At 37.3% G+C, this 27,276-nt stretch overlaps 1 protein-coding gene and 3 non-coding genes across 4 annotated transcripts in view; all 4 read right to left on the bottom strand.

Moving 5' to 3' along the window:
- The window catches only part of LTV1 (LTV1 ribosome biogenesis factor), a 35,267-nt gene extending 24,818 nt beyond the window's left edge, over positions 1-10,449 (bottom strand). Inside the window, exons 1-3 of the mRNA XM_067264576.1 lie at positions 10,356-10,449; positions 7,820-7,960; positions 257-421 (exon numbers count right to left, since the gene is read on the bottom strand). Coding sequence (XP_067120677.1) covers positions 257-421; positions 7,820-7,960; positions 10,356-10,358 — 309 coding nt within the window. The 5' untranslated portion in view covers positions 10,359-10,449. The remainder of the gene's footprint in view (positions 1-256; positions 422-7,819; positions 7,961-10,355) is intronic.
- A 1,461-nt stretch (positions 10,450-11,910) lies between these two features.
- Positions 11,911-11,981, bottom strand: TRNAG-UCC (transfer RNA glycine (anticodon UCC)). Its single transcript has one exon. It is a non-coding gene; the product is annotated as a tRNA-Gly (tRNA).
- A 539-nt stretch (positions 11,982-12,520) lies between these two features.
- On the bottom strand, positions 12,521-12,591 carry TRNAG-CCC (transfer RNA glycine (anticodon CCC)). The gene has a single exon. It is a non-coding gene; the product is annotated as a tRNA-Gly (tRNA).
- A 5,648-nt stretch (positions 12,592-18,239) lies between these two features.
- TRNAN-GUU (transfer RNA asparagine (anticodon GUU)) lies at positions 18,240-18,313 on the bottom strand. Its single transcript has one exon. It is a non-coding gene; the product is annotated as a tRNA-Asn (tRNA).
- Positions 18,314-27,276: the final 8,963 nt, after the last annotated feature.

Raw genomic sequence — 27,276 nt, 5'->3', positions numbered from 1 at the left:
TATTTAGTAAAGAATGGGGCCTAATACTAAGGATATTCGACTTCAAAACCCAATCAAACTTAAATCCAAGACCTACAGAGTGACAGAAATGTGCCTTATCCACTTCAGACATCTCATTTGATAACAATATGTTTACAAATATTTGAGATGTTAAAAAATTTTATGAATTATTAAATAGCTATTTAGATAACAGTAAAATCATTTGTGATTGTTTCAGAATTCAATAATAAATTTAAATTTTCATAAAAGTATATACCTTGACTTCTGTCTGATACCCATCATTGGATATTCTCACTCTTTCCAAAACTGGTTCCCAGTCAGGTACTAAATCAACATCTTTCAAATGTTGCAAATAGTCATAATCATCATCAAAATAGACTCCAAACTGTCTTTCTTTTTCTTTCCTTTTTTGATAGTCTGTCTAAATAAATAATTAATATAAATGATTCAAATTTCTATACTGCATTAAACAATTTAACCATTTAATAAAATAAAATATAAATAATAATTGATATATAATATTAATTTTAATATGAAGTCTTATTTGATAAATATAAAATGACCAAAAATGTTAATGATTAATGTGTTTTTTTGCAGTGCATGAATATTTTTGAGTTGAATATCTAACATAGTGGTATCTGGTTGGCATGATAAATATAAGATCAAAGATTTTTTTAATTGTATAGTACATATACAGGATCAGTAATCCTTTGGTGAACATGCTTTTCAGGAGCTCACGAGAGGGCACACCGCGGCAATTACACCACATATGTAATATTACTTGATTTAAGTCAATAATTAATTATTGTTTTGAAAATATTATTCAGATATACCAGAAAACTAATTTCATGACATTTTAATAAACAAATTGATTATAAAATATTTACATAATAAAAAGAAGTTACTCTACTTCCATGTGATATTCACCCTCACACATGGCACATATAATAACTATATTACTATGCTTTTTGCAAACATTTTTACCGCATTCCTTACAAATCTTTTTGTCCTATTGTTTTCGTGTTTGCCACAAATAAAACAAATTCCAGGTTTCGCCACTTCTCTGGGCGGCTCTTCATTTTCCTTATATTTTTCCAAAAATGCGCGAATGTCTTTAGGAAGTGTTAGCATCATAGATCTTTCTTTCAAATGTTCTTCCATTAGACTTAGGGCAAGTTTTTTTTTATAAAATGTCGTCTTCTCTCTTTGTTATCAAGATTATTAAATTTAAATATAATATTAGAATTTATTCCAGCAATGTCGAGACGACAATAAAAGAGAGCTAGTGGCTATCTTCTTGTAATTCAAGATGTAGTGTAGGATGAACCACATAAGGGTTAAAAAAGATATCCATGATTTTAATGTCAAATAATTTCCTTTTGGTTACTCTGTGTGATTACAGTCACAATGTTTGAGATGCATTCAACGATAAGTTCCCTGATTGCTGGATTAAGAAAAGTGGTTTTATTACTTGGCCAGCAAGAAGCCCCAATCTGATTCATCTAAATTTTTTAGGTGTACATTTTTAACATTTTAGCCTATAAATAGGCCAAAATGTTAAATTTTCAATAATCTATTGTTTGTTCCGTTGATCTTTTAAATTTAAGTGATTAAAGCGATTGTTTAAATGTAAAATAAAACAATTTCTTTAATAAATGAAATTACAATGACTGATTGAAAGGCTTGTAAATTACACATCCATGTTAGAACAAATGGCACTACTACTAACAAATATGCAATGTAAATTTCTAAATGAAATGAAATTTATTTACTTATTATTAAATTTAACAAGAGATGACTGCGTAACTGCCTTGCAAGTTACATAAAGCAAGTACGGTATTCCAGGCAGAATTGTTAGCTATACATGGCTACCTACTGGATCGAACTTTACCAGGAATATAAGAACGTCCATATAATTAGTGATTCATATTCTGCTATTCAACTCCTCTGTAGTAGAAAACCGCACCCTATTGCCACTTGCATTCGTTACTTATTCTACAATTCTAAAAATGAATATAGCATCACTTGGACAAGAGGACATCAGGGATTAATAGGAAACGAATGTGCGGATCAATTAGCTAAGGAAGCTGCCAGGGATACGACTACTTGCACTATATATAATAAGATCTGCCGGAGAAGTGTCAAAAAATTATTATACGATGATATACTCCATCGTTGGCAAAATAACGACTCAAAAACATAATAACATTACTTTCAAATTCGTACCAGATGTTAAAAATTTCCATGATACATACGAATGGGTTAAACAAAGTTTTCCTCTCACCCAATTTCTTACTGGACATGGTAAATTTTCCGATTATCTTCAGCGTTTTACGAACAAAAGAAATGCCTTAAGTGCTATCTGTAATCTTCAAGATAACATTGACCATTATATATTCAAATGCATTTCTCTCGAAACAGAACATCTCAATCTAAAAATCACTGTAAACAGCTACAATATTGATTGGCCATGTGATCATGACGTCTTCATTAAAAACAAGGAAATCTTCAATGCTTTCTACAAACTCATTAAAAGACATGAAACCATTGCCACACTTGCCACTAGGGACTGACTTACATCGCTTCCTCTCCGTGCAGTGGTTTTCTCCAAATTACTACACTACGCAGTTACTTACCAACCATGGTAAATTTGCAGCCTACCTGCACCGTTTCACCAACAGGGACCCACAAGTCTGCCCGACTTGCCAAGTGGAAGATGGCTCCGATCATTACCTCTTTGACTGCTATACTCTTGAACATGAACGCATGAATATTAGACTCCTCATGGATGAACTTAATATTAGTTGGCCATGCAACCACTCTGACATTTGGGCCAGCAAGGAAATCTTCCTTGCCTTTGAAAGGTTAGCCAGAAGCTTCGGCAACCACTCAATGAGGCTCATCAACAACTAGATTCAGCTGCCGCCATCGGACTCTTCCTCCGCAGCTGGCAGCCTACTCATCACGCAATCTCATTGTACTACCCGTGGCTGTACTACTTACACTACGGTCTGTCTCCTGCTTGCCTGTTGCGTTGCATTTCTTATATCACCATCAGTAATACTGTTCAGCATACTGGACCTTATTAGGATAAACTGATGCATAATAATAACAGGACATGCTGCTGCTATTGTAGTTGCTCACTGCTGCTGGTAGCTCTCCCAAGTACAGGTATGTACCAAAAATTAATTTTTAGTTTGTGCTCTTTATATATAATTTCAGGGTTCATCAGATAAGTACTACTCGCAAACACATGTGGACACGTGGATACTGATTGTGACCAATTGAAGAACATAAATTTAGTGTATCAGAAACTGTATCAATACACTTAATTGGAATAAACACAATACATGTAACAATCATTGAGACACTGATCGAGACCTAATGTCGGTCATAAATATAGTGTATCAGAGAGTTACTAATACACTTATTTGGAAAGAACACCTCCTATGGTATGCTCTGCTTCAAGACTCTAGTTCTTGAATTCAAGAAACCCTTTTACCTCTATATCTAAGGACTCAACTAGTTTGTGAGCCTTACTCGAATGTTTTCCAAGAAAATGCTATCAGGATCTTTGGAACTTTGGAACGTCCACTTTACATTCGCTGCAAGAACTTTTGGACAACTAAATGAAATGAACTATGCTAGTTGACAATTCGACATCTGGCATATATTAATTTGCAGAGCAGTATGCACTATACTATGCACTGCCTTTCTATGACAACCATTCCAGGTGTTCTCTGATTACGGCATCTCACAATGCCATCGCCATTCGGCCACGTGTATTCAACATATCATCATCTGTACTATGTATCCTGGAATAATAATACGTATATCTACTGCTACTCATACAGGAACACTTGGCTCATTGACTTTCTTTGGTTGCCATGCTTTAATACTATTAATATTTAATTTTTTTTTTTTAGGTTAAATTTAAATTATTTAAATTTAACTATTCTTAATATAATATTGTATCATTCTATCGTAAAGTCTAGTTGGAATGAAATGTCTACTGGAAATACCCTATATTGTAATCTTGCCAGGCCTTCTGGCAGGGTATGCCCACCTCATGCCACTACTATGTATCGTAACAATCTTCATCATCTATTCCAGTGTTCCGCAAACTTTTTGTGTTCAAGGTACACCTACAAAATCAAGAAATTTTAGAGGTAGACCAAAGGAAAAACCAATGTCTATTTAATATTTATTTATTATAAAAATCAGTACAGTGTTTAATGAGAAATGTGAGCCTGCTTAACTGAGCACAGGCGATCAAAATTTGAAACAATTGTTGATAAGGCTGCTCTCATCTCTTGGTCGATCGTCCTCAGGCGTTCTCTTTTTCTTGATTTAACTGTAGTGAGTTGAAAACCCCAATTCGCATAAGTAGGTCGTGGCAAATGGTAAGAGAATTGCAATAGCAAGCTTTGAAAGCAGTGGATACTCATTTTTTATATGCAGCCAAAAATGTGCTAGCTCTGTTTTGGAAAATTTTAGTTTTAATGTCCGATCAGTTTTTAGCTCCATGAATTCTTCCTGCTCGTTTATCGGTAGGTGTCCAATGGAAATGCTATCTGAAAATGGATTTCGTACCCAGTCCATAAGTTGCAGGTCACACTTAGGAAAATAAGAGTTCATTTTTTCTCCTAATAGCTCCAAGTGTTTCACTATCAAAGCCTGCACTTTTTTTCTGAATCGGCAGCCATGACATTTGGGAACATTTCATTACTACCATCGGTAGCGTGGCCAATCCATAACACCAACTTAGTGCGAAAGCTTTCAATCGTGTCCGATAACGTTAAAATATTAGAATTCCTGCCTTGCAGTTTTTTGTTGAGCTCATTTAAACTGGCGAATATATCCGCCAGATATGCAAGTTTTGCTACCCATTCTTCTCTTTTAAACAAAAAAGTAAAATCTGAACCCTAGGCCTCTAAAAACGTCTAGGTCTCATTTTTTAGCTCGTAAATTTGAGAAAGCACTTTTTGCGAGAAAGCCATCGTACTTCTGTATGAAACAGAAGTGACTGATGATCTGCTCCCATTTCCTGACACACTGCATTAAACAGACGAGAGTTCAGCGGTCGCGACTTGATGTAATTGACAATTTTGACGACTTCTTGTAGGACAGACAACAATTCATCAGGCAGAGACTTTGCCATCAGTGCTTCCCTGTGTAAAAAGCAATGTACATTTTTAATATTAGGGTTTTTTTTCAGAAGCCATGGTTATAAATCCCCTAATTTTTCCCGTCATAGCTGCTGTTCCGTCCGTGCAAATGCTTATGAGGTTGTGTCATTCCAAATTATACTCACTGAAGTACTGGTCTGTTACTTTGAATATTTCTTCTGCAGTGGTATAACCAGGTAGTGGCAGACAAAATAAAATGTCCTCTTTTATTTCATATTTGTCAGTGTACCTCACATTTGATATTTGATGCGCGTGACCACTGATATCAGTAGCCTCGTTGACTTGTAGTGCAAAAACTCCACTAAGCCTTAATTTTTCAATTAACGTTGATTGAATGTCGCTAGAAATATCATTAATTCGACGTGAGATCGTATCTGCTGACGCAGGTATTTTTTTGATTTCCTTAGCGGCTTCTTGGCTAATCATAATCTTGACAACTTCTTTGCAGACAGGTAAAATTAAAGTTTCAGCGAGAGAATGAGGCTTCTTGGATTTAACAAGCATATTAGCGATCACGTAGCTTGCTTTCTGCGCTTTGTCTGATGTTTTGAAAGACGAACTCATAAGAGTTACCTGTTTCTTAGACTGGTCTTTCAAATGTTGAAAAAAGGCTTTGTCTTTTTGAGCCACTGATGGATGTTGTAAACGTCGTAAAAGTTTACTGGGCACCATCGAATTATTACCCAAAGTTTCTCCATTTTAAGATTGGGCATGATTCGTCTCTGCAATATATAAAGCCATAACATACATTGCTCTCATCATATTTTCGATTAACAAGCTTAGGTTTTTTCTTCGTTGACTCTGCTTCTTGGGAATCATTAGTTTCACTTGACGAACTTGCGGTAGGTTTAAGGAATTTATATACACATACATATATACACCATTATATATACATACATGTATTAGGGTCTATTTATTTGTAATAAAAAAAAGTCAATTACGTTCGCGACAACACATTCACAAACTAGCAGCTAGTTACTGGCAATAAGCGATTTGTTTCAGTTTACAAAAGCGCGTGACAACGATGACTAAGTGGGGCGCAGCGTTACAATATCACATCGACACGCGCATGAGTGCGGCGCGCAGGTGGGCTGTCCCGCTCCTCGTGCAACGAAGCGCTTCGCTCGCATAACTCTCAGCTATGTGTAGGTGCATTATCTTCACAAAATTTGACATTTTTCTGCGGCACACCAACTATTGACCGCGGTACACACTTTGCGGAACACTGATCTATTCTACTCTGTCGATCTGTAAACAAATACCTGCAATTCAATCTGTCCTTTCGTATAAATTATGCCTTATGTAACTACTTATTCTTATCCTCTGTAATTTCATTACTCATTGCAACTCATGTAAAAACTATGGTACAACCATTCTATCTAGATGTTAATTCACCATAAATACTGTAAAAATGTTACACTCAGCTATGTTTTGACAGTACTGAGTATGCACATATGGCCCTTAATAAAAATTGAAATGAATGAAAAAAAAAAAAAAAAAAAAATGCATAACTGCCTATCTCTTGCCAAATTACTCAGCAATTATTTAGCCTTAACAGCTTGATATCGGAATCTGACCGTTTCATGTTTAAACTAATTAATAAGTTGATTGAATTTATTATACATAATATAAATGAAAAAAGAAAAAACAAATGAAGATTGGATCTAAGACTTTCTAATCAGAAAATGGAAAAATTTTAATTTCATTGCACTTGTGATTAAAACATGTTATTCTGGTAAATCAATTTATTAAATATTTTATCTTGTATATAAAGATAAAGAATAAAACAGCTTGTTATATCAAATTCTAGTAAATTGAGTGCTCATAAATTAGAGGCACAATGCATTTTAAATATAAAAAACTGTAGGTCCACCGGGAGGTCGGACGTTGTCGGACCTCCTTTTCTCGGTTCACAGGCCAGTTATGACCTGCCCACGGTCGAGGATGGCTTGTCCAGTCTGGAACTAATTATTTGTCAGGTTGAGTGGAGGAGGAAAGAGCGGGATCGTTGATAAGACAGAGGCGAGATTCGAATAAATGACACAAGTTACAAGAACAAACAGAATTTATTACGAAACGATAATGAACAGTTACACCGAATAACATTGACAGAGATATTACGTACTAACATAGAAAAGTTCGAACCCGAGAGAGAGTTTACAAACAAATGGTCGTCATACCTCAACAAGTGGTCAGTCGGATGACAGAGTCAATACAAAAATCCGTAATGGCGTAGAAATTCGGCGTAGAGGCTTCGAGTGGAGAATTTCGGCGTAGAGGCTTCGAGTAGAGAATTTCGGCGTAGCGTCCAACTAGAGGTGGGAGCTACGAACGACGACCCCTTGGTTCTTGCTCCCCTCCTTTTTATTTCGCCCCCTCATTAATTTTCTCGCCAATAAGTGAATTTTGTCTTTAGTTCCGAGTGTGACTCAGTTTCGAGTTCCGCGTTTTGAGGGGTGGCGATAGGTACGGTCAATCCCCTAAGACGGGTCAGGTTTTTGGTTTGGAATTTGGTTATTGATGTCAAGATTATGACTAATTTATATTTTTATTTTGCCGGTCAATTTGAACTCTCACAAAACTTATATATATATTTAATATATAAAGCATTTATAATAAAATTCACTTACTTTTGTTTCTTTTGAAGCTGACTGTAACAAAACATGTTTTGGTGCTGTTTCATCAGCCTGAAGTGGATCTTTCTGACTACGATGAACCAAATGAAAAGTTATTGCCTTCTTTTTATCAATAAATTTCTTCTTTTTTGTAGGCTAGATGTAAATATAAATTTTATTATTATTATTTGATATTATAATATCATATAAATAATACTAAATAGATAATTACAAATAAAATTTTAACAATTTTAGAAACTTTATTTTTATATAAAATTAGCAAATAATGCATAGAAAAATTCATTCTTATCCATATAACACTTATTTATGTTTGAAAAAATAATATATATATAAAACTTAACATTTTATAATTGTGTGATTGTAAAAAAACTGTGAGAACTTTACCCAGTAAAGCTGTTTAACTCTTTAGTACTGAAACTTTCATTTTGTTTTACTGACATGCAGTCCCAGGGACTGCAGTCAGAAAATTGTTAATAACGGACATTATAGGTATTTAATACATGTTCATTTAATTTGCTTATATTGTACATCATCCATTACAACATGAAATTCCTGTTTTGTTGTACATATCTTAAATAGTATTAAATAAATGAAAGTAAAAGCAAATTTTAGAAAGGAATTGCAAATGATTAAAAAGAATCATCCTTAAATAAAAATTAAACATCAGAATTGATATTTTTGTCTTAAATTATTGGTAAAAATTTAGAACTTCAAAAATTTTGTTAAAGAGTTTAAATTTAAATAAAACTTTTGAACACGATCCATCCAGTATTTCTTTCAGACAATTTGCTCTGAGGAATACATTTCAGAGGTTTATATTTTGCTTGTCTGGGTGAAAAAATCAAAATTTTATACTGTGTCAACATAATGTCCAGTTGAACAGCTTTGAAAATATTTATTATTTTACTGTTTCTACAGTTTTGTCAAGCCTTTGAAAAAGTGACAACTCTGAATGACATACAACTGTTGATTGACTTGAAATGCAACTCATATCAGGAACCAGAAGGATCCCAGAATGCTTATAAACATTCAAGGAAGGAAAATTGTTTTGAAAAATAGTTCCAGATTTTTTCATTTTAAATTTTTACCTGTTTAAGAAGGTATTCAAAATTCGAGACAGACTGATTTCAGGGAGACTATCTTGCAAAGGCTCTCTCATAGACCATCAAATCTTTTGATATATTTACTCCTACAGTCATGATCTACAGCTTTGATAAAATTCCAATTGCCTCATTCAGCAATGCATTTCTATACATTTGAATTAAACAATTAGTGTTTGTGCAAGCCCCCGTAAGCAAACGAACAAGGCATGCACCGCACGCAGGCGGCATGACCAGAAGGTGGCAAATTGGTATTGCTGGCAAGCTCAGCGAAGGTAGTCGTAGTTAAACAGGGGTGGCATAATCGGTACTGCACACAAGCGCTCAAACAGCTAGCAGCACTGCTGTGTTTGTGATTTCAAAATATTAGCAGTAGAAAAGCTAAAAAAAAACGAATTCATCAGTATTTATATTTTCCAATTTTATCTTTGGGGGATACTATAGATTACCACCTATGGAATTTCGGGTCTTTGAGTATATATCTGAACTCAGGAGACCGAGACGAGTTCAACGATACCCTACTTTTAAACCAAAAATGATAAATAATAAAGTTATCATACTTTTCTTTCCAGCGATCGCGCGATAATAAAGAGTCGTGTTGCTCTCTCCGCTCAGTCGGCCTCGCTATCACAATTGGGAGTCGCGTCGCTTGCCGTTAAAACTGCCTTTAGTAGACGTTTCCCCCCCTTTTTTACTTTGTTCAATAACTACCGTGAATCAATAACTAGTGACGTTTAGCACATGGCGGCCTGCCAGCGGCTCCCCTCCGGGAGGTCAGTCAAGAGCACAAACAGTCAGAATGGCCGCCACGTTCGCTGCCATAAGTAACATTAACCGAAATGGCAATCGCGCGATGATCGAAAGTCGCGTCGCTCTCTCCACTCTCGTATCGCGTGTTTAACCCTACTGGAGATGACCGTAGTCCGACGTCATGGTTTGCAGACTTTACCGTATAATGGCAGTACTAGCAACTACGCTGCTGTCTGCATGAGAGCATTAAAAAAGTATAGTAACTTAAAAAGTATGATAACTTTTCTATTTTTCGTCTTCGGTCCAAAAATAGGGTACCGTTAAACTCGTCTCGGTCACCTAAGTGCAAATACATATTCAAAGTCCTGAAATTCCATAGATGGTAATCTATAGTACACCCTATCTTAGTTCTGTCCTAGAATTTTTAAATAAAAATTTCACTATGCGGCGAATAACTGCACCGTTTCTAGTTATTAAAAGGAAAGTGTAATATAATTACTACTGTATAACGACTTCATACAACCAAAAAATTACAGCCTTAAAATTCAGAATATTTTACTTGTAATCCAGACACGTGGTCGACCAAATAAAAAAATAGTTATAAAATCGATATAAAAAGTCTTACAAACTTTACCGTCTATTGATACATTTAAAACTTAGTTTATAAGTAACTATCTTACCATGCTGATGACGTAAAACCAATATAAATAATACAATTAATGGTAAAGGTAGCTACACGACTAACATGCTATAAAATAAATAAAAGTGTTGCCAGCTATTTACAAAATAATTTGTCACGTGCTATCTCACGTGTCAGCTATTAATTAAATTATTAACTTTTAAAGTGAAAAATTAATAATCAACATATAACAAGAATTATTATTTTATACTCAATATGATAAATAAATTATAGAAAAAATTATAATAACATATTAATATTATTATTATTTCTCTTCCCGCAATGTGGGCACTGAAAAAACCTTCTCAGCAATTTTACTAACAAATCGTGTAAGCCACAATGTATAAAAAATAGTCAAAAACCAAAGCAATATATCCGAACAAACATTCCCCAAAAATTCCTAAAATATACAAACTTTTCCGAATACCATTGCGAATCAGATAGAAATTAAACTTTGTTACGACACGACAATAAAACTCTGACAACATGTTGCGGCGAACAGTTAAATTTTCAGTTTATGCTACGAAACATGATTAACGTTAAGCGTTCTTTAAAATTTTTCTTAATAATTTGCAGCGATTTCATTAATAAGTCCAAACCACGAAGTTTCTAATTCATATAATTTTAAACATTGTTAAGCCGAATGTCGAAATTAGTGCAATGATTTTCCGACAAAGCTCCATTTAGATAACAATTGATGGGCTTGGTCTCAGATGGACGAATTGAATCTTTCCACTCATTTTGCACGATACTTTTCACTTTTTTTTTATTGCTAAATACATTAAATTGTTATTGCTTGCTATGGTATATAGACATACACATTTTATACCATGTGAAACTCGCACAGCTATAGTCTAACCTTTAATTAATTATAATATAATTTCTTTACTTTCACAAATAATTTGTGTTATAGCAATCGACAGGATTGTATAATTTGTACAAATTGATTCTTTAAATTACACATCGATCATTAAAAATCGTTGAAAAAATTGAAATTACTATATTTAATAATTAAAAATTCTTGACTTTGTAACTTTAATTTCAATTGAAACGATCATTTTCTACAATATCCTATAAAATCCTAGACATATCAAACAAAAGGACTATTCAATAATTAATTATCGTCGACTAGAGAAGTGAAATAATAATACAGATAATGTTAATTGAATATATCAGAAGTGCAGTGCCTGCGGTACATTTTAGGCCCAGAATTAGGTACGACAAAATAACCAGGAAATTGATAATACTTTAAATGCCATCGAAATATCGTCAATGTGAAGAAGATATATTTTTTAAAGTCGCGAAAATGGATAGTGTTCAATATATGAGCAATTATTTATGGTGGCATCGTCACAATGCCGGGCTTCAATTTTTAATCACTTGATAGCAATGTCGAACTGCGAAACACTGCTCATTCCTCACCTGCAAAATTATAGAAAGGTAAACCGTCTCTGCGCTCGTTGGTATCTGCTTTGCACTTGTCTTCGATCGGTTGACTCGTTAGTGCCATAAAAGTAAACGAATTCGACTGGGCGAATCGAAAAATAAGCTCCGATTGCATCGGACGGGAATCGAACCCGGATCACTCGCGTGGAAGGCGAGTATTCTACCATTGAACCACCGATGCGTCTGTTCGGATTCTTTGCTTCGTCATATGACGGTAAAATCGGCCCGATGCTTTAGCCGTAAATATGTATTTACGTACTGTACATTACCTTCCCACTAACGTTATTACTCGCGTTATTAAACTCACTGCATCATCCAGAATTGGTGTCAACAAGCCCGTGTCACTTCGTATTACGTTGCATCTTGTCAGATCGTCAGTCGCTTCATTTCCAGAGTTAGCCATACAACTTTAATCCAATTTCGAGCCGGTCCGAACGTTGCGGATAACCAGCAAGTGTTGCTTTGTGTTTTTGAAAGCAGATGTATAAGTTTAAGCTTATCGTCAGCGGCCACCCTTCTGTCGACTTTCGCTGTCCGTCAATTAAACACCAGATATGCTTTTCTGCATCGGTCGTGACCAGTTTGCAATTTCCAGTCCGGAACGCCATATTTTCTTGCACAATGCAAAACGAAGCTAAACCACGCGGTCGAATTTCTGCAAAATACCGTTACTTTCAGCGAAGAAAATCGTACAAAGCCGCAAAAGTTAAATTATCCGCATGCATCGGCCGGGAATCGAACCCGAATCACTCGCTTGGGAAGCGAGTATTCTTCCGTTGAACTACCAATGCTCTTCGCGCTGTCATCTCTACAAGAAATTCGACTTAAACTCGTCAGTGACTTTTCACCAACAGCATTTCATTGTCGAACCATCCACTAAGACGGCTCGCTAAGCGTTGCAGCGATTTCCTCTTACCCGAAACACAAAAACGATCAGTAAAATTAATTTAATGCGTTCAATTTTTCCCTCCTTCTTACAGCAGTTCGAAAGTTGAAGAGTAAACTGTTATAAGTTTTCAGTTTCAGTTTGGCAGGCAGATTAATATCAAGCAATGAATACGTGGCAGTCGTTGGAGCAAGCTTCGAATGTTGCGTCGTCTGAATCAGTTCGATGTACGACAATCGCGGTGACACACCAGCAGAGCATTAAATATTCGTACGTTGCAGCTCTAACTGACTATACGCGAACGTCATCGAGATTGATACAGTAGTAATAAATAGTCATAAATAGTATATAATTTGTTTAGAGGATGGTGTTTCAGGGACAGTACCAGGTAGAGCGGGTAACAATAACAGATTAAGATTGAGTAGGTTACATAATGTTACGGTTGCGTAGATGTGTACAAAGGTAGTATACAAAAAGATAAGACAGTCGGACCAGCGGGACAAAAGCTGGAACGTAAGCGGATGCAATAAAATACAGGAAATTGTTATTACAACAATACAGAGCACCAGTACACAGAAACGAATACGGACACCGATAGTTACAGATAGAGGTTACCCGATGACAGGGGTAAGCCGAGGGCCGCATCTTTGTCCCCATATTTAATGAGCGAATTTAATGATGTCTGCTATAATGAAATTATGCATTTTCACCGAATATTTAACGGGGGAGCCACAGAGTTTAAAAAGCTCTGTGTTACGGGAGTCGGTCCCTCCCAAAGAGCCAAACACAATTGCGTCGTTGACAACCCGGTACCCTCTCGCGGCGAAGAATTCCCCTATGTGACGGTATTTATCGATTTTATTCCGGCGGGAGGCGTTGAGGCATTCTTTCCCGTATTGGCTCGTGATGGCCAGATCGATGATGGTGATCTTTTTCTCCGTCTCGTCGCGTATAACAATATCGGGGCGTAAGTTATCGTTACCCAGCTCTTCTATCGACTTGTCGATAGAAACCGTGACGCCAGGGCCATTGTTGTTGTAGTGTACTGTTTTGCTTATGCGAGCCAGAATTTTGTCGTGTAGCTCGCGCCTGAGAGGCATATAGCGGTGACACTTGGAGAGAATATGGTGAATAGTTTCGCGATCGCCACAATGGGGGCAGAGGCTGGTGGGAGATTTCCTCCAACGAAATAAATTAGTTTTGGTGGGAAGAAGATCAAGACGGGCTTTCATGGCGAAGGCGTAAGTGCCTTTCGAAAGTGAGGGAGCGTTGATCCATGTGTTCGAGACGCTGTTCCTACACGTAGCCATAGCTTTCCCTTGGCCTTTCTCACTGCTACACCAGTCGTCAGCCATACGCGATTTCAATAAAGATTTAATTTGTTTGGATATGGAGCTACGGTAACGGTTACGGAGGACCGTGCCACTAGAATGGGTAATGACGAAGTGACCATCCTGAATGTTAATCCGCACGTTAGCATCCCGGATGTACCTCGGAATCATTGCGGTCGGGTCGGAGCAATCGATGAAGTTTGCTCTCTTCCTATGCTCGATTCGACTATTTAGATAGTCGAGTATCGAGCTATCTTCATCGATGGAGGCATCGGGAGAAGGACGGTACCTAGTTTTTATGAGAAGGAGAATTTCTTGACGGATGGCGTTGCGGACTGTCACGTCGTCGCAATTAAGTAGATCAGTGATATGGGAAATCTGAGTTGCACAGCACCAAGTCCAGGGGTCAGGGATGTTGAGGCCACCATCTACTGGGAGGGAGTGGAAGGCTGCACGGGCGGTCTGCTTGGGAAGGCCGACGTATTTCCGGACGGCATCTCTAAGCGCTTCTCCGAGTTTTTTGGCGTAGGAGATGCCTAGACCGTTCAACCGGATGTAATACTCCCAACGAGGACAGATGAACGTGCGCAAAAGGTGATGTTTTTGGTGCACCAGCAGAGGGCTGGACGCAGTTTTGCTTAGCAGAGCCTTAGTATCGTTAAGAAGCTCCCAAAAGGAGGACCATATACCGTTCCTCAGTTTACCCAGTTTATTGCCGAGATAACGGAAAGAGTCTTTGGAGGGGATCGGTTTGATGGTGTGGTGGCCGACTTTCAGGGAGATGTCAAGATCCCGACTGGAAAGCCAACCTTGGTTAGAGTTCTTTGTGCCTTTACAGGCGAGAAGCTTGCATTTGTTGCTATTGAGGGAGAGACCCGAAGTGGTGGTGAAGTTGATGACCGAGTCGTGCAGTTGCGTAAAGTGTTGGGGTGTTTCCGAGATGATAGTAAGGTCGTCGGCATACAGAAGGTGGTTGATCCCTTGGCTCGTCTTCGGTAGCTTGTTTAGAGATCTCGACAAGTGCTCCAACACCAGATTAAAGACGAGTGGAGAGGACGGATCACCCTGCTTAACTCCACGATGTTGAGAAATGAGACGGGTCTTACCCACAGGGGTTTCTACCCAGAAGTTGATGTCACCATATAGGCTCATGATAATGTCGGTAGAGTCCTGGTCGAAGCCTAGATTGCTCAATGACTTCCGGATCAAGGAGTGGTCGATGGAGCCGAACGCATCCTGAAAGTCATAAGAGCAAATGAAAACGGATGATTTACATCTTTTCGCTTTGCGGATGGCGGAGTGGATCATGAAGTCGTGTTGGATGCAGCCGGGAGTCGGCATAAACCCCTTCTGATTACTGGAGATGATGTTATTTTGTAAACAGCATTCCCTGATGCTGCGGGCAATGCAGGAAGAATAGAGTTTGGCTATTGTCAGTTGAATGGTAATGGGTCTCCAGTTGTTAATAGAGTTAAGGTCCCCTTTTTTATATAACAGAATAGTTTTAGAGGTTTTCCAGGCATCTGGAATCCTTTTCTCTCTCCAGCATCTTGCGAAAAGATTAAGTAACCACGATTTAAGTGCGGGGAAGCGTTTCCAGATGGCATAAGGGATGCCGTCGTAACCTGCGCTGGAACTACCATGAGTTTTCTTAAGTACGTGGTCGATGTCTTCGAGAGAAGGGGGACGTAACTGAACATGGCCATCACTAATAGATTCCTCAGATTGCGTGTTACCGCCGGTTTCCCGGGAGTACCTTTCACGGAACGCCACTTGTATGTTGGACAAAGATAGAAGACAACGAGGAGATGTGGACCCGGCGATCAGCTCCTCGAATACCTGCTTCGGCCTACAGTTGAATTTACGACGCCAAAAGGAAGCCGAGCGGTCCGAGAGGAGTTTCCTGCGTCTTCTCAGAAGGTCGCCTCTTTGCCTAAAGGTTAGGTTCCGTTCATTTAAGCGAGCATTGATGTCCATGATTTCTTGTTGAACCGGATTCACCTCCCTAGAACAGTTGACCTGCGGGGTAGAACCCGAGCGAGTAGTATTGAGATGGGAGACAGAACTAACGGTTTGGCTGGAGGGATGTGTTAGAGACCAAATGTAGGTGTAGAGCGAGTCTCTGAGAGCGTGATCTTTACGCTCCACCTCTTCCCAGGAGTCATCTTCGCAGACCGAATGAGCGTTAGTTAATTCAGTGATGTCGAAACAAGCCTTTTCCCATTCCTCGGCGGATTTGATGATCGGATTGCGGAGTTGCCAGCGGGAATCCGGAGCGCCATGGAGGGAAGACGGGTTTTGGGGGCGGATGGGGGCCAAATGGTGGAGACTGGGGCGGGAGCCAAAATTTGGTTGTTGGGAGACCGAACAACCGAGGCGCTAGGAGGCCTAGGCGGCGAGGGAGAGCTGTGGTGGGTGGAACTGGAGGATGGAGAAACGGGGACGGTAGGTGACGATGGAGGAGGGATCACAGTAGGAGAAACGGGAGCAGCCAAATCGGGGCAGGAAGAGGCAGCGTTGGCTAGATTGGACGGAGTGGGAATAGGAGGAGCCGTAAAACGGTGGGGCTGAGAAACCGTGGATGCTGCAGGAACATCACAGATGTTGCGGGAGTCGGCATCCTGTACCGGCGGCGCAGGTAACGGGGGAGTACCGAGATCAGAGGTGACGGTTCCTTCCTGTGGCACATTGGTAACATTGGAGACCAGAATTTGGCTACCGATCGGATGTTGGTCGGCTGCTTGGATTGATTTTTGACATCTTGCCATGTTGCTTCTTTTGAAAGGGATTTTAGCACCGGGCGTCTCTCTCAAACTTTCCAGGCCGTTGTCAATGGCCTCAAGAACCAAGTAGAGGTCGCGGAGCTCGAGGAAGTGCCTGACGTTAACCAGATTCCAACCGACGAGACCGACAGCGTCTTTAAGGTGATCTTTTAGACGATCCGACGAAACAATCGAAATCGGCGGACCGGAAATAGAAATAGGGCAGCGTTTGGCCTTGTGACTGGAGAACTCATTGCTGTCGATGGTGCTAAAGCAACAAGCATCACACTTGGTAATTACTCTTAGGAGAGTTTCGTGGACCGTAAGCGTGTGCCCTATGAGGGAGTCCTTCCTGTCGGTGACGATCTCGCAACCGAAGATACAGGGGAATTTGGTGACACCTTTCCTAACGAAATAATCCACCGCCCGAGAGCCCAACGGTAACTCATCGGGAGTTAAAGGGTTGGCCGCGAAAGGAAAATCGACTTGGTGCGCGGAGAATTCGTGGTCAAGAAGTTTTAAACGAGTTTTAAAAGACAGTTGGCACGTGTTGCAGGACCAGATAGGGTTGAGAAGTAAGTTGTGTACCATGCCCGAATGCGACATAAGAGAGTGTAAACCGAAAAATAGCTTATTGCAACCGGCTGCGAGACAAGGGAAAACCGCGGAGTTCCTGTTGAAAGCACACTGTAAGGTGTGTTTGTTGACGGAGGGGTGGTCGGAGTGAAAAGAGTCCTGGATGTCGGAGCTACTGATCGGCGCTTCTGGAACATGGACGGGATCGGAGATGGCTGCATCCGTTGGAATCGGGACCACTGGGATGATAGTGTCGTCGATCTCGGAGGTAGGAAGTGTAGATTTCTTCGGCCTTCCTCGCTGTCTGCGTTTATTCACTCTCGGTTGGGAAGGGGGGAGTTCGTGACTGTGGTTTTATTTCTATTTCCCATTGCCGACTTCGAAGATGTGCAATTCTTCCTTCTTGAGCTACGGCGTGTAGTCGCTGAGGTGAGATCGGTGGTCGAGACGACACTTCCGATGCCCGTTTCGGACGGATCAACATGGCGGGTGCCATTTATAACGGTCGCTAATTGGGGTTCGTCGTCAACCGTAGAGTAGACCAAAGCATGGTTTTCCCTTGTAGATGTAGGGGACGACATCGGGGAATCCATTGCAAGAGTAATAAAGATCGCTCACCTGAAGAAAGTCAGAAATAAAATGACTATATTCGTGTTTAGTAACGAAAGGTCCCGGTCCAAAGGTCGCTGTAACGGTCGTTTCGTAGTGAAATGGCGCCGGTCAAAGGTCGTTGTAACGGTCGACCAAAATCAGAAGTTGGTGAAATATCGACAACGGAGCAATAAAACCAGCAAAATAAATGTTGAAAATATTCCGACGACATTCATAAAGGTAAGTGTAACACAAAAAGTCAAAATAATTACCTAAAACCAACAAAAAATCTTCGTCCCCGGGTGGGATCGAACCACCAACCTTTCGGTTAACAGCCGAACGCGCTAACCGATTGCGCCACGGTGACACTAACACCCTGCTCTCCAAACGTCTATTCCAACATAAAGCACCGATAGAAACATCGTCATCGGCCGTGTCAGATAAATACCACATCGCAGTCGTCTTCTCTGCAGAACAAGGCAATGCCGCCGTTGTTTACCTTTCACATGAATAGCCTACTGTCGTCTGTCTAACTCATTTCAGGAAAAAAATTTCCGATTGAAATAACGTGACCATCGGTTCGCAGCGGAAGCTAGTATTTAGTTAATCAAAGCTCCTACGTGCTGTCGTCTTCCGTCTATCTTAGTCATTCCTCGAGTTTCAGCATAGACAAACTGACATACAGAAAAACGACACTGCGCAGTTATAGGTATACAGTTCTTTTAAATTGCAGTTAAATATATATGCTAAAGGGCCCTCTCACGAAATGAACACACAAAAAATATACTCCTAGAAAAATAACATATAAATATAATCGTACTTTTTCTTTTCTTTTGTCTAACGTATCTAGAATAGTGTTTATAATCACAACAAAATACATTGAAAATTCGTCACTAAACTTCAGATGTATTGTTTTTTCGGTACGAAGGATCATCATAGTATCGAGATTTTTATTCGTTCATACACGGACAGGAAACACGACAATATTAGATTTTTTAATACTTATTACTGTTAACGTGAATGCATATGCAAGTAATGATCCGCGATAATTCGTCTCTTCAGCAACGGAGACTGATTATCGGAAATATCACGAAATTCGATTTAAAACAATCCAAACGTTTTACTTAAAATTTCGTAGCGACGCAACAATAAAACTCTTACAATTTGTTTCGAGCGATCCAAGATTGCTGCTGCGAACAATTGAGTTTATAGTTCGTGCTATGAAAATTGATTGATTTGAAGCGTTCTTTTGAGTTCGCATCATTTTTATTAATTCTGCTGTCTGTGTGCTTTCGCTTGACTAAAATGGGAAGGGGAAATCAAATTATGTTATAATTATATTTTTTAATTTTTAAAGATTGTCGATATTTATTTCGTGAATATTGAAATTTTTTTTATATTAATATATAATACATTTAAGTTTTTGATTATCTGTTATTATTATATTTAATCGAGATCTGGCAACTAGAATTTTTTTATAAATTATTTCTCCCGCGACGTTTCGTGTTTGATGAGAGTATTTTAGTTTTGTTTCAATTAAAATTTTTATAAGTTTTAAGCTCGGTAAGTTTTTATGATTACTTAATGATAAATTTATTATAAATCTGTTAAGAATGTGTTTATATTGTCGTAACTATCGTGCAGTTTTGTAAGAAAGGTACGTGATTAGGCCTAAGATCACTATATCATTTGAGGATTTATGAAAGAAATATTTTTATTTAATTTAATTATATTTATTTAATTACACATGAGTAATATAATGAAATTGAATATTTTGTTTGTATACAGTTCGTGTGTGCGCGTGCGTGCAAGACCATAATCTTGATATGAAAGTTTGGTAAGATTAAACTTTGAATGAGGGATTTGTTATTCTCGAGAGTTATAGATGCTCTGTACGAGCAATTATGTCTGTTAATATTACATTAGGTAGTCAAGATGGCGACTTGTCTCTGATTCCAGCAAGGAAACTGGGATGTACGTTCTAATCTAAATTAACCTATTCTAATAATTTGGTTGCTAATAATTATGGTAATTTATTAAAATAGGTTAGGCTAGGTCAGGTTAGAACGTACATCGCACTGTTATCTTGCTGGAATCAGAGACGAGTTGCTATCTTGGCTACCTAAGGTAACATTAACCAAAATGTTTCATTTTAATTAAAGTGCCAGTGAACTGAAATTAATTTTTCTGTTCCTTGAATATTTTCTATTGTGGGTTGTTCCATTTACCCATCAATCCCTTCAATTCTTTAAAGTTTTGCTGTGAATGCACTATGTGCATAAATACTGTAGTCATGGGCGTAGCCAGGAAGGGGCATGAGTGGGCACTGCCCCCCAGATAACCTGGTGCCCCTCCCCAGAAAATTACAGCCTCTACTAGGCTTTGTATAACAAAACCCTGGCTATGCCAATGACTAGTAAAGGTACTACAGTGTGCAGATGCTTTTAGTGTTCACTAGAAAAAGTGACAAAAATGGGGAATAAATCTGTACATACTGTAATGAAGATACTGTAGTATTTACATGATTTTAACTTTATTACTTGAGCTCAAAAGTAATCTTGTCTTACGACACGATTACTTGAGATTAAGTAAGACAAAATAGTCGTGGTTGTCTGTTTTATACCAGTTTTCAATTATTTGAGATGGCATTCGTTCACATTACCTCGGATAGTCTGTACTATATTATATTCCAAACTTAGCTCTATTTTTGAGATGAATGAACTTTCTAATGTAAATCTAGTATATACTACAGTACTTTGCATAATCAAAATTATAATTTTTGCTTTTGTGTAGTGTATTTTATATAATCTGATCCAAGAAATTATTATTCAAGATCATATCATATTCTTTTGTGATTTAAAAAGTGATTAAGAGTTAAAAAGAATTGTTTTGTTGTTTTGTTAACAGACCCATTGGCGTAGTGAGAGTATGACCTATCTGGTCTTATCTGTAGGTAATCAAAAGTATTACATGATCCATACAGAAAGGACTTTTTGCCATAGATGCCATAGATAGATTTTGTTGCTTTGATCGAGTTAAAATACACTCAGGAAAACATTTAAGAATAAATTTGGTTATTTGTCAAGGGTGTACCCTGGATCTGAACTAGAGGGGAGCAACTCATATTAGTTTCAAGGAAGTGGGGAAGGAAAGTGAAACACAATGATTTTTTACAAAATAAAACTCAAAACTATTGAAAACTGTTTTTATTATTCATTAACAAACTAATGCTACATGCTACCACTTTATATAAGGACCTACTGCTTACCATGTAGTTAACTGAGTTAGATTTTTATGTTAGCAATAATCTTCTTAGATATACCAAAAATTTTTCTATAACTTTCTTTTCCACTATCTCTGTTCTTTCACAAAATTTCAATGGACACGCAACAAACACAATACAGTCAGTCTTTTCTCTCCCATAGTGCTCATGATATTAAATGATTTTCTCATGGCAGGAAAAAAAAATATTAGGTTTGTTAAACAGCTCAAGGATTTCTTTATCCTTTAATTTGTCTTCTGATAAATTCTTCTTTATCTACAAATTATTCCAAAGATCCAGTTTTTCGGTGACATCATTCAACTCATAAACATTTGTAAACAGTTTTGTGTTTTTGTGTAAATCTGTAATACTAATTTTGGTTATGTATAAAGGATGTAGTTTTGCTAATGCAAAGGCTGGGGTATTTTCTTGGGAAAACTGAATATTTAACAATGATATAAGCAAATCCAGATATGGTATAATTAGTGAATGTCTCTAGTATTTATAGCCATTGTCTGATGGCAGATTGCTTCTGTGTTTTTGCTAATGAGCAAGACATGGAACACAAATTTCTATTTTCAATTCCATTGCCATGTCTTGTGCTTTTTTAAGTGATTCGCCAGTGATCCGATCTGTGTCCTTACAGTTGTTTTTAAGTATGTCAAGGATTTCTGTAATGTGTTCTCTCACCATGATTAAATCCATGGTCTTTGCTTGCAAGCTATTAACTACTGGTTACAGCACTGCTCAGTATTTTGCTATAGTGATTAGGGCAACAATGAACAATGGTTTTGTAACCACTGAATGCAGCTAGTGTGCAGATTTTCTTGTGATGTAATTTCCCTCCATGGATAATTCTCCTAGCACTTTCACAAGCTCTGGGAAATTTTGAGAAAATTTTCAAATTGATTTATATTTCTTTGATCATCTTGTTTCACACATTTCTCATAGATTTGGACCATAATTCCTACAAACAGTCAATTCTCTGAAAAAGTTTATTGTATCTATTATAGTGGCAATAGTATTTCTAATTTTTGGTACCTCATTTGCATTGTTCACCACAAGATTGAGTTTGTGGCTTGAGCAGTGATATAATTCTTGAGAATATTTCTTCCTTAAAGTTGCTAGTACACTACCCTCTTTGCTTGCCATTGTAGTGTTTGAGAAAATTTGATTGTTGTCCAGCCATCGAAACCAAATTCAATGCAATATTCAGGTGGAAGATTATAACTAACCAAAAAATTGTCAATTGCTTTTGTGATTGATGAGGCTTCTTATGCTTTTAGTTCCATAGAACCTACAAAATCTTTTCGGATTTTTTCTTTGCTTTCATCATTGAGTCTCAAGTCAATTGATAGTTGTTGTTTCCCAGCTATGTCTGCTGTTTCGTCAGCTAAGACTGCTTAATCCATAGTTTTTTTAACATTTAATACATTCTTCCTAATAACTTCATCCATGAACCTATTAATTTGTTTTGTGTTTTTGGTGATGTGTAAATGACATTTTTTCAGATGTTCTCAATTTTTTTATTGCCAGAATCGATTCATAAATTCAACAAATCAAATAAAATTCCTCCATCAGCTTCTTTTCCCCTAACCGTATTTACCAATGCCAGTTAAACAGAGAGTTGGCAAACTCCAGTTTAGATGTAACTCAAAGTCAGATTACGAGTTACTCTTCTTTTGTATTCAGATAAGAATATAACTCTAGTTTTGCTACTCTAGAGTTAATGTTTTAAAACAATCCTGCATTCGAGATTAAACAAGTCTTCTTTCGTAAGCAGAGTTGTGATTGATTGAAAGAAAACGTGTAGAAAATGACGGAGAGTCAAACGGATAACAGTGTACGCTGTAATTTTACAAATTTTGAAAAAGAAATTCTACTCGCATTAGTCGAGAAGTATAAATCTGTAATTGAAAACAAAAAAACAAACGTGGTTTCTTCCGAACAGAAGAGAGACATGTGGAAAGTACTAACAAAAGAATGTAATGGTATCCTGGGTGTCACGCTTAGAAAAAGCAAACAGCTGTGGGACTGTTATAAAAATTTAAAAAAGAAAGCCATAAAAGAACAGTGACAGAAAAAAACCGAATTATTTAAAACAGGAAGAGGAAACCCTTCTCCTGTTTTAAATAATTCAGACATAATGGCTGAAAAACTTCTCGCGTTCAACACTTCTAAAGATCGTGTTATTAACCAATCACATGGCTTCTTTTCCACCTTTATTTAGTTGATATGGTATCTTTTACTCATTTCGGGCTTTTTTGCCCCTCATCAGTCAACAGTTTCCCCTGATATGGTACTTGCACATGGTAAGTTTGTATATCATAAACCTGAAGAATGAGGTGGTTATAGAGACATAGTAAAATTCTTGTACATTTATTAATTATCTTCTTTCTCTTATCAGAGATTATGAATGTACATTTTCACGGAAACTGAATATAAACTGCTGAGATTTGAGCAATTAAAAAACTCACTCTATTAATCACTCTACAAGCAGATGATTGACTTAAATCATTTAAATCGCCTACGACCAACTGAAATGTTCCCATGGCATAAAAACGTAGAGCCAACAACAGTTGTTTCATCGGCAACATCGCCTAATTTTTCGATGATATAGAAACTAAATTGTGACCAATTCGTTCTAGTATGTTTCTTACGCTCTCTTTTGGCAAACGATATTGACATAGAAAGTCATAATCATCCAATTGTTCAAGATCATTTCTTCTTGGAGAAATGATCCGCCAACTTCTTCGTTCCATATGATCTATATCAGGGGTGGCCAACAAGTCGATCGCGATGCCAATTTTGGTCGATCGCTCACGATGTCTTGACTTAATGTGTTACACTTGTAACTGAATGCAACGCATGAACGTAACGTGCAAAAGCAACAATATGCATGCAGTTATGACTGGACTCGTAGAAAACACAGCCATTTAGCTTGAATATTTGATACTGTCATGCGGTAGCTTCTTTTCTTTAGTATTAACAATATTATTATTATTAATCAATATTGTTTATCCACGGTGACAACGTTGAGTTTCAATTTTTCATTTGTTTAAAATGTAAGTACCTGTTCTTTATGTTTTAAATTAAATTATGGCTTTTCTTACCTATCTATTTACTTGATAAGTGAGCGTTTTCGGCAACAGACCTCTATATTTTAGGATTTTTGGAAATACGTCAATTGAGAAAAATATCCCAGAATCACCAAATGTAGCAAATATATTTATTCCTGTTTCGGAACTACATACCTGTGTGAATTGGCATTTTCATACTTAAAGTTAACGAAGACTAAACATTCTGTCCGGACTGATTTCCATACTGAAGAATCATTATTATTATCTTTGTCAGGATATACACCTAATTATGTTTCCTTGGTAAGAGACGTGCAAACTCAGTCCTCCCATTAATGTAACGTAATAAAATAAATTCTAAATCTGTCTTTATCAGTAGCTAATTTGAATTAATAAATATTGTTAATAATTACTCATGTTGTTTTAATTCCCCCGGACGTGAGTATTTTGGCCCGTTAAATAATTACGTTGTTTTTTACATGGGTAGATATACAGGGTGTTTCAGTACAAAGAGCACTCCCTCGAGCTATTGATAGATTAGCAAAAAATAAGTCTAAAAGTCTTATATCATTCTTCCATGATAAATTTTCCTCGCCCAAAAAAAAAATCGCAAAAGTAAAATCTTATAATCAAATTATCAGCCGTACTGTGCAGTTTTATAACCACTTTTTCAAGTTTACGAACAAATAGTACCACAATTTATACATTGTAATTGATAAAAAAAATTAAATTATATTTTAAGTTAATAAAAATCTATCTTGAAAGTGTCGAAAAATCGATTTTTTTAGGTGCCGCCTGTACGGAATGAACTCGTAACTGCAAATATCAAAAGTTGGGTCTGGAAATTTATTTTCTTTATGAGCCTATATCTTGAAAACTTAATAAGTGATTTAAAAAATAAGGAAAATATATGTTCAAAACCATTTTTTATCTACCCATAGCTCGCGGGAGTGCACCTCGTACTGTGAAGCACAGTGTATAAACATAGTATGTATTTCACACCCCCTCGCCACTTAGACTATGCCTACGACAACAAGTCGATCGCAACACATTTTTACGATAAAAAGTAGATCTTATGTACACAAAAGTTGGCCACCCCTGATCTATATAATCTAGATATTTCAGATTTTCTAGCATCTCAGCTTAATCCTCATCTAATGTTGCATTTTTCCCTGAAATAGATCACTTTGTGCAGGCATCAAACCCAAAGTTATTGTCTACTTGCTGATTTTATAGAGTTAGTTATTGTGTTTGATTCGGGATTCAGAGTTGGTGAATACCAATTTAACAATAACTCGAGATTACGTACAGACACAATGAAGTGACGTTTTTTTCCCAACACCAGGCTAGTTGAATCTTTTATTTAGTTAGTATAATAAAAGAAAGAGATAACATAATAAAATAGATAACTAAATAAATAACTAAATAAAAGATTCAACTAGCCTGGTGTTGGGAAAAAAACGTCACTTCATTGTGTCTGTACGTAATAAGAAAATACAACACGGTTTCGATATCTCTATCTAATAACTCGAGAGTTAACTCTAACTCGCGTTGGTGAATACAGGGGTATGAGGCATATCATGTGTGTTGCAAAATATAGCCTACAGGAAATAATGACAAAATTTGCCTGTTTTCTTTGATTGTTTGTAGGTGACAACTTTTCAGTCGGATGTCCACAGGTACATTTTCAAGAAAAGTCTTTGCAGAAGTTGTTGCAGTTTGGTGGAAGTTGGTGGTTACATGTTTTTGCAATCTTTGTGCATATTCTTGATTTTGTGAGTGGCCTGATAGAGTAGTTTTGGGATCAAGAATGATCCCAAAACTACTCTAACAGTGCCAACAACACGAGAGGAACAACACAGTGCTTGCAAAGAGCCCCTTTTAGCCACTTGGAATATATTAGCCATGGTACATATTGATCTAACCAAGCATGATTGAATTTTCTTCACAAATGGCTCTCATCAGTTTCAAAATCATAATTGCTTGGTGGAATGCAGGGATTTTGTAACAACTCCTTCTTCTTTGCTACTGATTGCTGGGTAGCTAGCCCAACATAATGGCCCAGATCATTGTTGTGGTAGCCATCATTTGTTTCAGTTTTGGGATTGACTGCTGCTGGTGCTGGAAAATTTGATGGTTGTCCAATGTCACCTTTAGATGATCATGGCACTCCAGTTTTGTCATAGTTATCATTGCTTCCACTACTACTGTCTCAATCTTTTTTTCCTCTTTTGAGCAGTAGTCCCTAAAAACATGACACAAAATTCACTTCTAGTTTATTTAGGTATGGAAATCATGGAATAAAAATAGAGTTATGGTAGGTTATCAGAAAAATTCATCATGAGAATGTAACTTACCTTTTTGAAAAAATTGCTTGGTATCCATTTGACGCTGACAATAAATCAATGTCATGACTGCAGGTTTGCAAGGTTTGTACTTATTATCTATCAAAACAAATATGATTAATATTAATTACTACCACTGTTGGCTCTGAAAGGAAAACACCAATTGGAATTATAATTCATTTACAGTACTAGTAACCACTACACTACTAAACTTCTCACCTTGTTGTACAACTGTTTACTTATTTAGAACTTACTACTCAACTCAACTGACTAACATACTGAATAAACTGTCCCAGTTGGGTCTTTTATACTATAAGTGAGTGGCTAGAAAAGTCTGGAACTATCTTGTATATTACGTCTCACTACTAGAAGCTATTAGAACATTTCAGAATCCAGAGCCATCTGGCATCTTCGAGTGCAAGAATAGTGAAATAGTTCTAAGATTTCACAACAGATGGATCTAGTTTAGTCACAATATTCATTATTCACACTGATACTAAATTGATATGTCTGTGCTGTGTGTCAATTACTACACTTTAACTTTTCTTCCAGGGGGCAGCTGCCCCGTCTCTCACTGTGTATGCCCTTGTTATTTCTGCCTAATACTGTCATGCTTACTTTTTTTAACTACGTTTTATGAACTAAT

Source organism: Centruroides vittatus, unplaced genomic scaffold (genome assembly GCF_030686945.1).
Source record: "Centruroides vittatus isolate TY-2023 unplaced genomic scaffold, ASM3068694v2 contig_19, whole genome shotgun sequence".
Classification (NCBI taxonomy): Eukaryota; Metazoa; Arthropoda; class Arachnida; order Scorpiones; family Buthidae; genus Centruroides; species Centruroides vittatus.
The sequence above is the reverse complement of the archived record's forward strand: the minus strand, read 5'-3'. Positions and strand labels throughout refer to the sequence as shown.